At 42.9% G+C, this 14,823-nt stretch overlaps 1 protein-coding gene across 1 annotated transcript; it reads left to right on the forward strand.

Annotated features, from left to right (window-relative positions):
* The first annotated feature begins 8,081 nt into the window (after positions 1-8,081).
* LOC114821933 (DELLA protein GAIP-B) lies at positions 8,082-11,171 on the forward strand. Its single transcript, XM_029095434.2, has one exon. The coding sequence runs from the start codon at positions 8,726-8,728 to the stop codon at positions 10,643-10,645; it is 1,920 nt and encodes a 639-aa protein (XP_028951267.1). The 5' UTR covers positions 8,082-8,725; the 3' UTR covers positions 10,646-11,171.
* The last annotated feature ends 3,652 nt before the right edge of the window (positions 11,172-14,823 follow it).

The following is a 14,823-nucleotide window of genomic DNA, read 5'->3' on the forward strand; positions in this document are numbered from 1 at the left end:
TGACATGGAGTTGAGCATCGCCCATCATGGGAAGAAGGAACCGATCGCCGACTACAAGAACGACAAAGTTCTTGGGCCAAAGGTGGAGAAGGCTACGTGGAAATCCACCAAAGAAGCAATGACAGTCAACACAGCTCCCGTCAAAATCCCTACACGAGGCAAGGCGATTCAAAACGAAGCTTTTCATGATCAAGAGATGCGTAGACGCACTTTGAAGGAGCTTGAGGAGAAGACTTATCCATTCCCCGACTCTGATGTGGTTGCCATGCTGGATGACCTGTTGGACAAGAAGGTGATCAGTTTGCCTGAGTGCAGACGGCCGGAAGAGATGAATCGTACCGACAGTCCAAGATACTGTAAATTCCACCGCTTCATCAGTCATCCGACAGAAAAATGTTTCGTGCTGAAAGATCTCATCATGAAGCTGGCTCAGAAAGGAATCATCGAGCTAGATCTTGACGAAGTGGCGAAGTCAAACTATACCACCTTCACTTCTGGCTCTTCCGACTCAAAGTTTTCACCTCAACCGCTGGGGGCATCGTCCAAGACAAGCAAAATTGAAGGATGGACTCAAGTCACTCCTAAGAAATTGCACAAGAAGCATACGTCTCCTCCACAAGTCCGCCAATCGGAAAGGGGGCAAAGCAGCTCTTGTCAACCTTCAAAGCAACGTGAACGTGTTGAAAATGAGGAAATTTCGACACATAGATCGTCCATCCCCATCACGATGCGTGATTTCTTTCCTGAAGACTTCTTCAACTACTCAGTCAAGGCTCCTTGCTATGAAGATTGCGATGAACGACTCTCTCAGATCGCTTGACGAACCAAAGCTCCTTGTTCGCACGAGCCTAAACTGCACGAACCAAGGCTCCTCGCCTGCACGAGCCTAAACTGCATGGCACAAAGCTCCTTGTTCGCACGAGCCTAAACTGCACGAACCAAAGCTCCTTGTTCGCACGAGCCTAAACTGCACGAACCAAAGCTCCTTGTCCGCACGAGCCTAAACTGTAGGACACGAGGCTCCTCGCCTACACGAGCCTAAACCGCATGGCACAACGCTCCTGATCCGCACGAGCATAAAAGGCGACACCAACGCTCCTTGTCTGCACGAGTTGAAACTGCGAACGACACCAACGCTCCTTGCCTGCACGAGCTGAAACTGCAACACGGCACCAAATGCTCCTTGTCTGCACGAGTTGAAACTGCGAACGACACCAACGCTCCTTGCCTGCACGAGCTGAAACTGCAACACTGCACCAAATGCTCCTTGTCTGCACGAGTTGAAACTGCAAACGACACCAACACTCCTTGTCTGCACGAGTTGAAACTGCAAACGGCACCAAAAGAAAAAAAATATATATGTATGTATTTGAACTACGTTACGACTTGATCTCTTCTTTGGAGGGGTACGTAGACAGCTCGAATATTCAAAATTTGAGTTCAGTCACACCAAAATAAGGAATAAAGATTTTATTAAAAGTTAAAAAAAAAATAAATGTTTTATGTATTTACAAAAAAAAAAAATATATATATATATATAAGTGGCCACAAGAAGCAACCCCTTTAACCAAAATACTACAAGCGGCTCCCAGAGCCCAATCTTTCTGCAAGTCAAAGCCCAGGCCTCTCTCCAATTTACTGGCCCAGAAGCCCAGAGACCGGCTGATGCCATAGGCCACGCAAGAGGCCCATTCTGCTTCTTCTTCGTCGATGGGATCGTGTTGATGACCCTCAACGCGCCGAATTCGTCAAGGTTCTCAAAACTCTCCCAATTCATGACTCCATCAATCCTCCCTCCCAAGTCTCTCTGTATTCTCAAAGCAAAAGCCAGCTCCGATAGCTATAGATCTAGTTGGCTTCTCTAAGATGGACGATCGGACTGCCGTGCAAGAAACTGCCTCCGCCGGCCTGCAAAGCATGCAGCACCTACCTCTCAAGTCTTAAGCCATTTTCTCCTCTCCCACTCTTACCCATTATATAAATGTTTACAGTTATACACAGACTGAGACGCTTTTTAGAGAGAGGGAGAGAGAGCTGTGATTGGAGTTGTGGTTGTCTGCTTCAGTGTATTAATTTGATCACTCTCTCTTTTGATTTTTGGGATCCAAGCAGTGAACTTTTCATCTGTTTTTTTTTCCAATTTGTCTAATTTCTGAGATCTGCTGGAGAATTGGATCGATTTGGGTTTATTTTCAATTGGGTTTCCTGGATTTGAAGAATTGGCAATAAAGATCGGTTCTTTTGATATTAAGATCTTGGGATTTTGGAGTGAAAAAAAGTTACTGCGATCTTAGACATGCATAGATCTTGTTGAGATTGAACAAGAATTTTGAGCCATTGTACACATCTGAGCAAATGAGAAAGTGGCAATGGAGTCAGAAGGAGAAACTGCGGCAAAACCCATGAAGAGCATCGGGGGTAAGGTCTGCCAGATCTGTGGGGATAATGTTGGGAAGACTGCAGATGGGGAACCATTCATTGCCTGCGATGTCTGTGCCTTTCCTGTTTGCAGGCCATGCTATGAGTATGAGAGGAAGGATGGGAATCAGTCTTGCCCTCAATGCAAAACCAGATACAAGAGGCAATTGGAAGGAAAGCAGGAGCTGATTTTGCAGGAGAACAAGAAGTTTACGAGGGTCCTGCGTTTCCAAATGATGCAAGTGATGAAGCAGAAGCAGAAAATTATGCCAACAACCTAGTTGTGGAGAACCCGTCGGATAGATCACCGCATTCGGAGAGTGAATCTGAGGCAGAAAGCTTCGAAGAATTTCCTGAAGAAGACCAAAAAGAAGATGCAGATGAAGACTACGGAGCACTGTCAGATCAAGAAGACAATTCCACTGAAAGCTGCTTGAAAAAGAGCGACTCTGAAGACCTTTTAAGCACTGAAATAGATTATTCCAGTTCTGAAAGTATTGACATGGAGAATGAGGAAGGTTCAGATGTTACTTTCAATGTATGTGGGGAAAGGTTTCATGCCCACAAGTTAGTACTGGCAGCTAGATCTCCCTTGTTTGAAAAAGAATTTTTCGATGGAAATGAAGTGGAAGAATCTCATCACTCGGCCCAACCACGACCCTTCATCTGAGCCATCAGACTCCGTAGTTCCTGCACCCGCCACAAGTCAGCAACCCAAACGCCCTGAGCAGCTTGAAAGATCAGAGTCCTTGCTTGCTAAGCAAAAGTGTACTGCACCCATCATTGTTTGCCGCAAAAGGAGCTCCATTTCGTCAAAACCTTCCGCGGCTGCTTCTAGCTTTGGTCAGACTCTCAAAGGAGATGAGAAGAAGAAAGCAGCAGCTCCGGCGAAGCCTAAAGTTGCAGCGAAGGAACAAGTGTTAAGGCTATGAACACTTGGTGGTTTTCGTTGGCGGCGGCGACGTCCTCCTCTGTTCTCCTCACCACTGCGCCGCTGCCTACAACTCCAGCTCTGCCACGACCGGCAACCATCGTCACAATAGCTGCGGTAGTCGCGAGCAGGACTCTTCATCACCATCTCTGCAGCTTTCCCCTTCTGCCATCAGTTCCAAGCAGCAACGGCGACGGCAAAGTCTCCGACATCAAGGCTGCTCCGCTCTTCTCTTGCACCCTCCTCCGTCTCTCGCCTCGCAGCTGCCACCAACTTCAAAGACCGCTGTCAAACGACTAGCCGGCCGAGAAGCTCTTCCTTAAACTCCAGCTCTCCGTCCGTCCTTGCTCCGCTCCCTGCAAATTCCCCAGCCCATCATCGAAATTTATACAAAAAAATAATAATAGAAAATGGAATGGTGGATCAAAGATGGGGTACAGGCAGATCAAAAGTTTCTGGTGGTGCATGGGCACCATGTGCAGAAAGAAAAAAAAATTGTAAAAAATAAAAAAAATAAAAAATAAAAAATAAAAAATAAAAAAAATAAAAATAAAAATAAAAATAAAAAATGATGGAACTTGGTGCATTCAGCACCAAAAGAAAAACAAGAAAAAAAAAAAACAAAGGAAAAAAAAAAAAACAAATGCATAAAGAGAAATAGAAGGTCCATTTTATTTATTTTTCAGGAAATTTTTACATAAATTTGCATTATACATACCTTAAAAAAAAAAAAAAAAATCAAATCAAATCAAATTTACAAGAGGGTATCTTCAAGGACGATCAGGTGCCGCCACACCACTCGGCGGAACTCCAGGAAGATGAGGCACCAAAGGTTGATCATTTGGAGCTTCATTACGCGGTACAGCCCCAGAAGACGAAGGCAAATGTTGTTGGAACAAACCCACAAACCTTCGATGATCAAGTAAAATCTGACCATCATATTCCTGCATCTGGTCAATTTTCCTCTTCATGTTTGTGGCATAGTTGTGTGCGAGCTTGTGCAACTGTTTATTCTCATGCTTAAGCCCTCTAATCTCCTGTTTGAGACTCATCACTTCAGCCGCCAACGATTCAACTTGACGGGTTCGAGCAAATAGGCGTTGGGCCATGTTGGACACAGAACCCGCACACTGCACACTAAGAGCCAGGGACTCCTTAACAGCCAACTCATCAGACCGCCTGGAAAGTAGTCTGTTATCTTTGGGAGTGACAAGGTTCCGGGCCACCACCGCAGCGGTCATATCATTCTTCATCACTGAATCCCCAACGGTAAGAGGACCAGTGGGGGATATGAAAGATGGGCGCCATATGTTGTCTGGAGAAGGCGGGATTGCCTCTTCACCAAGATTCAAGTCAAAACGACGGTCGGAGGGTCCAGACATTTTCAAAGTGTTGAAGGAAGAAGAGATCGGACAAATCAAGATCTTAGAAGTACAAGAGGGGAGTTTTCACAAGCGAAAATTCAAGTGTGCTTTGAAACGAACTGCATGCCTCTATAAAAAATCAGCACTCGACGGGATTTCAGAGATCGAAGAGGCGAGCTCAGAATTCGAAGAGGCCATTCAAAAATCGAAGAGGCAAGCTCAGAAATCGGAGAAGCATCTTGCTTTTCCAAACGCGTCGGCACCCGTCACACGCAAACTCAGCTTTGCGAAAATCACGGGCAATTTGTCGAAGCGCCGATCCCAGATATCGAAGAGGCGCCAATCTTTTTCAGCCACGTCAACACCCATCACACGTAAACTCAGCTTTGCGGAAATCACGGGTAATTTGTCGAAGCGCCGATCCCAGTTATGGAAGAGGCGCCAGTATTTTTCAGCCGCGTCAACACCTGTCACATGCACACTCAGCTTGGCGGAAATTACGGACAATTTGTCGAAGATTTCTGATAAAGAAGAAAACACGTGAAGCCTTACTGTTTAATCACGCGTTAGTTGCCGATATGAGTGAAAGAATAGTACCTCTACAGGTATTAAGGGACCTCCTATAACTGTCCACCTTCACCTTCCATAGCGAGGCAGACATACAGAGCCTTTCTTCATCTCCAAAAATGCTTTCCCAACGAAACCTCTCGAGTCATTCAGCGTTCCTTATTCCTTGGGGTACCTCTACATGCCAATGACTCCAAAGCAAAAGTATCTCATATCACCAGGGTAGAAAGCAAGAGTATCTCATATCATGCGTTCTACCTGTCATTTCCTTTGTCCTTGTTCTTACCTACAAAGACAAGGATAAAGAAAACAATATGCCGGAACTTCCACTCAAACTCGGGTAAGGAACCGACTGCTTGGAACCCTTCCCTGATTGCCTACCTAGCACTGCTCTCGAGTACTTGTTTCCCACTGCTGCTGTACTTTCAAAGAAACTACCACATCTGCTTGGAGGACAGATAAGGCAAGTGAAAATGATACCTTGCAGCATGTGGAGACAAGGTGCAGAAGGAACAAGCAGAGAAGAATGCGGTCTGCACGATCAACTCAGCAGAAGGAGTCCGAACTGAGGAACTCGAGAAGCTGCCACATCTGCCTAAAGGAACAAGCAGAGAAGAATGCAGTCTGCACAGTCAACTCAGCAAAAGGAGTCCGAACTGAGGAACTCTAGAAGCTGCCATATCTGCCTGAAGAAACAAGCAGAGAAGAATGCAGCATGCACAGTCAACTCGGCAGAAAGAGTCTGAGATGAAGAACTCGTTTTGACCCTCAAATTCTTGGGTTGACTTACTAGGCGTTGTGGGCTGCACGTGTCGATTCACCACCCTTGAATCAAATCCTTAAAGATCAAGTCACCAACTGGAAGAAGAGTTCATCAATCTTGAAGATCATACCGTTGACCAAACTGCTCAGGTGTGAATTAGAAAGATTGAACAGAGCAACAAGTCGTCACCTTCACCTCGTGCCTGCTTGTCATGTGTTCGAGTCAACCTTCAAGAATCAAGCCTCGACGGCCCTGGAAGAAATCACAAGTCCGATTCAAGATTAAGTGTCTACCACCCCTGAATCAAAACCTAGTTCAAGAATAAGCTGTGGAAAATCAACAATTGAAGGAATCCAGAAAATCCTTCAACCCAGTTCAAGATCAAAGCTGTGGAAAGTCAACAAGCGCAACAAAATACGTGCCGATTCACCCACTACCAAAGCCGAAGATCATCTACCACATGAAGCTCCTTGTGGTCCAATTTCAACCTTCAAGATCAAGCCTCGACGGCCCTTGAAGAAATTTCAAACAAAAAGTTCAAGAACAAGCCTCAACGGGCCTTGAAGAAATCTCAAGCCCAATTCAAGATCAAGCCTCAACGGCCCTTGAAACAATCTCCAGCCCAATTCAAGATCGAGCCTCGATGGCCCGTGGATCGACATCTACAGTAAGGGACTTCAAAACGCATCTCCTACACGTGACAAGCACATGTATACGACGTGCCTTGAAGTGGGGGCATTTGTAGACATCGAAATTTCGTAAATTAATGTTGACCGGTAAATCAAAGTGTCAACGCTCATGTATTACATAAATTTTACACGTAGCGTGTGACTCAACGAAAATTGAAATGAGTTGGAAAAGTCATCAAATAGGACACGTGTCAACACCTGGCAGAAACGACTTATTTCATCTGGAATATTATATTCAAAATTAGGCCTTGGAAATTTCTATAAATACAAGCCTATTTCATTCATTTAAAGGAACCAATTCATATTACACCTTGAAACTCTAAAGCTCTGAAACTCCGAAGCTCTCAAGCATCCAGGTTCCCGAAAAATCAAGAAAGCCTTCTTCGTTCTTCGTTCATCGTTCTTCCAAGATCAAGCCCCGACGACCCTTGAAGAAAGTGTTCTTCGTTCATCGTTCATCCTAAGATCAAGCCCCAACGGCCCTTTGGATCAACAATCATCCACCAATTCAAGATCAAGCCCCAACGGCCCTTGAAGAAAGCACCATCGTTCATCATCCGTTCATCCAAGATCAAGCCCCAACGGCCCTTGGATCAACAAACATCAACAAATCCACACATCCAATCATTCTTCAAGATCAAGCCCAAAAGCCCTTGAAGATCCGTTCATCACTGTTCTTCAAGATCAAGCCCAAAAGCCCTTGGAGATCCGTTCATCACTGTTCTTCGAAAATCAAGCCCAAAAGCCCCTTTGAAGATCCACTCAAATCCACCTTCAAGATCAAGTCCACAGCCCTTGAAAAACGTTCATCCTTAGATCAAGCCCCACGGCCCTTTGGATCAATCGCACATCCACAAATCAACACCTTACGGAGATCGAATCAGAGGATCAAAATAGAGAGAGATTGTAACCCAAAATCATCAAATACAAATATTTGTTTGTGCACGTTGTTCTTGTCTCTTTCGTTTCAGGAATTTTCCGTGTTTACAGCTACTACTAGAGGTAATATCCTTAAGCAATATAAAGGATTAGGCGAGTTGGGTTACATATCATAATTTAATCGTTAAAATGGTGAAGTAATTTATCGTGTTTCTATACAAAGTGACTAGAAAAACCAACCCAACAAAAAACTAAAACAACTTATAAATTTAAAGATGAGAAATGCTAAGGAGATTCTCTGAAAATGAAACTCTTCATGAACCGTATAACATTTGACAGTTTATCGTCAAATTCTGCGCCAACATATAAAATATAGTACGAAAAACATAAAGTAGCCGACAGTCCATGAAAAGTCTCACGTTTGAGATAATCTCTTTAGCATTTCTCTTTGAAAAATGAGGAGCGATTTCTACATTCTTTCTCCCTTATGCATTGCTTTCATGTTTTTCAATTAATTGCAATATTACACTTGATATACAAGACTGTATTCCGACCGTCTAAAAAATACTTCCAATCTAACATCTGAGAAGATCCTCGAACCAAGAAAAATTTGAAACTGCCCCAAATTACAATCAAATCACGGGCCCGTAGAGAAGTAAAAAAGAATCAAAGGCTGCAGAGCCTGTGATTTATTTTTTTATTCTCCCCCAATAAATAAATAAAAGAGGTAAAAATAATTTTGTTCATGCTTATCTGTTTGTGCTTGAGGAGCGGTAGTAGTTCATTGGAGGTCGCGCCCCCATCACAGAGAGCAACTTTTTTGATATTTATTTTCTAATTTTTATATTTATTTCAATATTCCAAAAATAAAGAAAAATGAGAAAACAAAAAAATACTATAACTGGCAAGGAGGCATCATTATTATTCTGAACCCCCTCTGAGAGCTAGCTGGTAGTGGTGGAAGTGAAAAACCAAGCAAACCTTCTTCCCCAATCCCCAATGCTCAGATTCTTCACCCATTCCTAGCGCTCTTTGATTTCCGAGCCCTACCCATTTCTCGACTCTCAATTTATCGCAAACCCAATTCAACAAAACTGGAAATTGATTCAGAAAAATGAAAAGGGAGCACCAGACTCATCAGCTGAATCAGTACCCCCCGCCGCAGTATCCAGACCCGTCCATGGCTTCCACCTCCGCCGGCGGCGGCGGCGGCTTCTGCAAGGCCAAGATGTGGGAAGACGAATCCCAGCGAATCGACGGCGGGATGGACGAGCTTCTGGCGGTGTTGGGGTACAAGGTTCGGTCTTCGGACATGGCGGAGGTTGCTCAGAAGCTTGAGCAGCTTGAAGAATTCATGGGTTGCGCTCAGGAAGATGGACTCTCTCAGCTCGCTTCTGACACCGTTCACTATAACCCGGCGGATCTGTCGACGTGGCTTGAGAGCATGATCTCCGAGATAAACCTCCCGCCTCCTAATTTCGATCCTTTAACGGGCGGTGCCGTCGCTGGGATGCAGCCTAATCAGCAGCAAGTGCAGCTCGTCGACGATCCGTTTTTAGCTCGGGGGGAGTCGTCCATCACCACCGTCGATTTCCCAGATCAGCGGAAGAGCAAATCCATTAGCACATCACCTCCCCAAACTGTATTCGAAGACTGCAACTCTTCTTCCAGCTACTACGACTTCAAATCTATCCCCGGAAACGCCGTGTTCACCCAAACCCGCCTCGATTCTCCGTCGCGGGAGCTCAAGCGTCTCAAATCCTCATCCGGGTCTTCTCCCTCCGAGCTCCTCTTCAACCGCCCCGCCGCCTCCTCCCTTCCACAACCACAACAACCCATCTCCCTTCCCGCCACCGCCGAGTCATCACCAACCCGCCCAGCCCTCATTGTCGATTCGCAGGAAAACGGAGTCCGACTCGTCCACGGACTCATGGCCTGCGCGGAAGCCGTCCAGCAGAACAACTTCAACCTCGCCAAAGCTCTGGTGACCCAGATCGGCTACCTGGCAGGTTCACAAGCAGGTGCCATGCGTAAAGTTGCCACCTTCTTCGCCGAAGCTCTGGCCCAACGAATCTTCCGAGTCTACCCGCAGTCGCCGATCGACCACTCCTTCTCAGACATGCTGCAGATGCACTTCTACGAGACCTGCCCCTACCTGAAATTCGCCCACTTCACCGCCAATCAAGCCATCCTCGAATCCCTCCAGGGCAAAACCAGAGTCCACGTCATCGACTTCTCGATGAACCAGGGGATGCAGTGGCCCGCTCTTATGCAGGCGTTGGCGCTCAGACCCGGCGGCCCGCCCGCTTTTCGGCTCACGGGCATCGGGCCGCCGGCTTCGGATAACTCCGACCATCTGCAGGAGGTGGGTTGGAAGCTCGCCCAATTGGCTGAAACCATCCACGTCGAGTTTGAATACAGAGGATTTGTGGCAAACAGCTTGGCCGATCTTGACGCGTCGATGCTTGAACTCGGACCGAGTGAGGTTGAGTCGGTGGCGGTCAACTCGGTCTTCGAGTTGCACAAGCTGCTGGCCCGACCCGGCGCGATTGAGAAGGTGTTATCAGTGGTGAAGCAAATGAAGCCGGAGATTGTGACCGTGGTGGAGCAGGAGGCGAACCACAACGGTCCAGTGTTCATGGACCGGTTCAACGAGTCGCTCCACTATTACTCGACCCTGTTTGACTCGCTGGAGGGATCGGCGAACAGTCGGGATAAGGTGATGTCGGAAGTGTACTTGGGGAAGCAAATCTGCAACGTGGTGGCGTGCGAAGGGGTGGACCGGGTCGAGAGGCACGAGACGTTGGCCCAGTGGCGAGCCCGGTTCGGCTCGGCAGATTTCGTCCCGGTTCATCTCGGTTCGAACGCGTTCAAGCAAGCGAGTATGCTGCTGGCGTTGTTCGCCGGCGGAGATGGGTACCGGGTGGAGGAGAACGACGGGTGTATGATGTTGGCCTGGCACACTCGCCCGCTCATCGCCACCTCGGCTTGGAAACCCGCTTATAACTCGGTCATGGCTCACCGAGTCGAGTAGCGAGTTTAGTCAAAACTCGGTTCCATTTTTTTTGGGTGCAGCCAAACACACCCTAGCGGTGGTGGGGTTATCGAATGTGTCGTATTTCTGTGATATTCTGAGCTGGGTGCGATAATGTGATTGAGATTGGGACACCCAAAGAGGCCCACCATTTAGGTCCATTAGCAAATTGTGTCTGAGAACACCTTCCCTCTCTTTCCTTTTTCCTTTTTTTTTTTTTACTTCATTTTGTTGGGGGTTATTTTTGTGAAGCAAGAGGTGGATGTACGAATGTTTATATTTGATATATGGGTTGGTGGGAATAATAAAATAAATAACCCTTTTTCGACAACTATTGCCCATTGTTGTGAGTTTTTTTGTTGGGTGGACAAATAGTTGCTGTCCACTGTGTACGTCAAGTGATTAAGAGTGTTTAATCTGCATTTGAAGTTACCGTGTTTGAATCATGTTCTGTTAACATTACATGTACCAACTCGACGATTTCAAGAGACTTATAATTCAAGAAGTTAAGAGTGTTTAGTTTGCATCCCTTTAGAGTCATGTGTTTGAATCAAACTCGAATAAGTGATAGCAAATGACTTGTAATTCAATCGACTAAAAGTGCTTTCGAAATCTTGTGTTGAGTAGGGTAAGTTGCTTGTGGCTTTGATGATGGAACCGAATTGGAAAAAAGGTTCAAGAGCAGAACACTATTTGAACCCTGAGGTTATGATCTATGTAGGTTGGATTCCACTATCCACTGCCTATTGTTGTAGGTTGGGATAAGATTGTACCAAAAATAGTACTAGGCTACTGTCGCGCTTCATGTTATAAACATGGTAAATGTCTAGGGACAAATTATTAATGAAATTATATTTATGTGAGTCTTGTCGTAATGGAAATAATCATACAAAATTTTAATGAAAGTATATATATGTGAGTCTTATCGTAATGGAAATATTGTTTTTTTGTGATGGAAAGATCACGGTTCGAATTGTAAAAATAGCATCTTTGTAAAATAAAAATAATAATAAAACTGTATACGATGCACATTCAAACCTATTTTAACAAAACATAAAGTATTGTTGGCTTGGGACCGCCCCTACGTGTGCCGTGTGTGAATTTAATGAAGTGTTGCAATAGCTTTAGTACATATGTGGAAAATTAGCGTTGCAGAATCCTCCTCTTTTTAGGTCATGCAAAAAGAGGAAAGAAAGCACAATCATAATTCATGAGAGTTTACCAAAAAAAAATTATAAAAAAAATTCATGAGAAAGTGAAAAGGCAGGCCAACTTCAATGTCAAACTTTTCTTCCCTTTTTTACGACCACTTTTCTCAAAAAAAGTTGGCTTTTATTATGTTCTTTGCTGCGATCTATCTCACTTCTCTTAAACTTTACCTGAATTAATATTCTCTCTTTCGGTTTTCCTGAAGTAACAAATGCAATAATTCTCTTCTCTTTTGTTAGGTTACTGCCATTAGGGGAATATATATTATGTGCATATAGATTTTATTTTAAAAAAAGGCATAGTTGCTAGCAATAGTCTACTATTCTAAAGGCCGAGAAGACTCACGAAGTTATTTTAACTTTTTTCTTGAGAGATTTTTTAGTATGCCGAGAATACAGTCCGGTACAGTACAACTATAATTTATAACTAGGTTACGACTATAAATTATAGTAGAGGGGATGAATCATGATGTTATAGAACTCAACTTTTGTATTCCCAAACTCTCTTGTTATTACATGGGGTGAAAATAATACCATGTTCATGTGCTCACTCTAATATATGTCAAAGAGATCATAGATGAATTTATTTTTTAAAAAGAGCACGAGTTAAGCTGTAAAGTGTAAAGAATATCTTTGGTAAGGGGAGACCGAGTGAGTTTTGGTGAAATTAAAATTTAAAGATATCAAATATTTTTGTAAGAAGTATCATATGAATGACATGGTTCGAACATCCTCACACAAATTTTTCCCGTGTATGTACTTATAGCGAGAAGGTACGAGGGCTTTTCAGCCGATTGATGAAGTTTGGGGAGTATTTAACTTTATTATCTCATTCTCTTTCAAATGATTGATGTACTGCGTAGCAAAAGTTACCATGAGTTGGTAAACCCTAGCAAAGGCAATAAATATACATACATACATACATATATATATATATATTTATATATATGCTTTGTACTTTGATAATTACTAGCTACAAAACATACAAACTGCACAATAGTTTACAATTTAATTAGTTTGTTTTAATTATTCACAGTCAAGCAAGTTGAAGACTTGAAGTTGGAGGAGTTTACGACTACCTTTTCAACTTGAGATTCTAAATTTTGTAACCCTACGGTTAATAACTTATTGTTATTAGTAGTCTAAATTGTCTGTAATGGCCAGGCCAACTAATATTATATGAGTCATTGATTTGATTATGACTAAGATTGCCTAGGAATATCAGATGAAATGATATAATTTAAATTTAATTTGCATCTCTTTCTCAATTAATGGTATGATACAAATAATCAATGGCGGATTCAGGAAGTATTATGGATCCAGGAAGTATTATTGGGGGTCAATAAGAATGGAAGGCACAATGCAAAAACTTTTTCGACAGAATATCATGCAAGATATTTCACCGAATCTTGATAGGCCTGAGGTCGTTTGTCAAGCTATATTGCACACATGTCGACATACCAACAACTTGCGATTGAGTATGTTAACTGATGCTAATAGTTTTTGAACGAGCATGCTGACTGATACCAATATATGACAAGAGCCCATTGAAAATGCCCATAGCAACGCATACAAATGCGCGAGTCTAGCAGCTACCTTGCCCAATGCCCATAGAGACAATTCGTGGAGCAAACTGGAGGACAACTTTTAAAGGCATCTTAGAATTTCAAAGGGCAACACCCAACTCTTCCTTCGAGCAATTGGAAGACAACTTGGGGGGATCAAGTGAGCCACCTTGCCCCAAAGTGGATCCACTCCTGTAGATAATGCATACAAGATTTCATGTAGTATATTGGTAATATTTTGTGTGCCAAAAGGAACCCACCACTAATTACGGGGCTCTCTTTAATTTGAATAACTTCGATAATGTCATCTGTAGGATACCAATCATATCAGCACGATACTATTTGCATTTTGATATGATCTAACATGCGAGAGTTGTCCTAATCATGCTATTTGCCAAAACTTCTCTCCAAAGTAGTGTTAGCTGGACTAAGCTTGCACACATTGAAATTAAAAAAGAAACATATCAGAAATTATGAATGGGGAATTGGCATAGCACCTAAATTTCCTTTCATTTGTGCATACATATCGTATTATATTTTAGCCACCTAGATAGGACTTAAAAGTTTTGTAATTATACATGCATGTCACGTAATGCTGCATGATAAATATCATTTAAGGTTCAATCACAACATATAAAAATCCAGAGTCCCGTGCGGTCCTGCCCCATCTTTTGGGAAGATATAATTTTAAAAGGATTTATTATTTGTTAATTAACATATAAATCATAGTTTAATTAAGGGAAAGGGTCAAGAACTTTTGGTTTTAGGGTGTAAAAAGGAGTAGATTAGTGAGAGAACGAGAGGGAAGCACTAATGCAGATAGCACCGCTCTTTATTTGAAGATCACATCATCCATTTGAAACATTTCATGGGGGGACCTAAAATATTAGTAGCAAAATACAGACGTGTTCTTCTTCTACTTATTTTTTTACTTAAGAAAAAGTATTATGTGCTGGAAGTTGGTATTGTTGTTCAAGAATGTAAATGGATTTTTAATAAATAAAATAAAATATATAATGAATGGTTCGTCCGTCCTATTGAAATTGCAGCGAGATATTTTTTTATATAATAATTATTGGCCTTTTACAAATGTATTTTTTTGTCTAAATATAGAAAGTTTAGAGTACCAATAATGATTCTCAAAAAATATTTATACACATTAATTTTTTTTAATTTTTTATCTTGTGCACATTTGTTGGATTGAACAAATCAAAGAAGAATCAACAGTAAATTAAGGAGCGAGTGCAGAAGGTGAAATATATTACTTTCTTTTGCGATAGAACTCTGTACATGTTTTGGTAAGTCATAATATACAAGTTAAAGACAATATCAACGCTCGTAAGTTAGTAGTGAGCCGTTGATCCGTTAACCTAAAATTTTGATAAGTAATAGTTAATTATTTTAC

The sequence above is a fragment of the Malus domestica genome, chromosome 16, assembly GCF_042453785.1.
Source record: "Malus domestica chromosome 16, GDT2T_hap1".
Classification (NCBI taxonomy): Eukaryota; Viridiplantae; Streptophyta; class Magnoliopsida; order Rosales; family Rosaceae; genus Malus; species Malus domestica.

Bases quoted from the DNA above. Each gene is read 5' to 3' on its own strand.
- LOC114821933 (XM_029095434.2), top strand. From the start codon at position 8,726: ATGAAAAGGGAGCACCAGACTCATCAGCTGAATCAGTACCCCCCGCCG.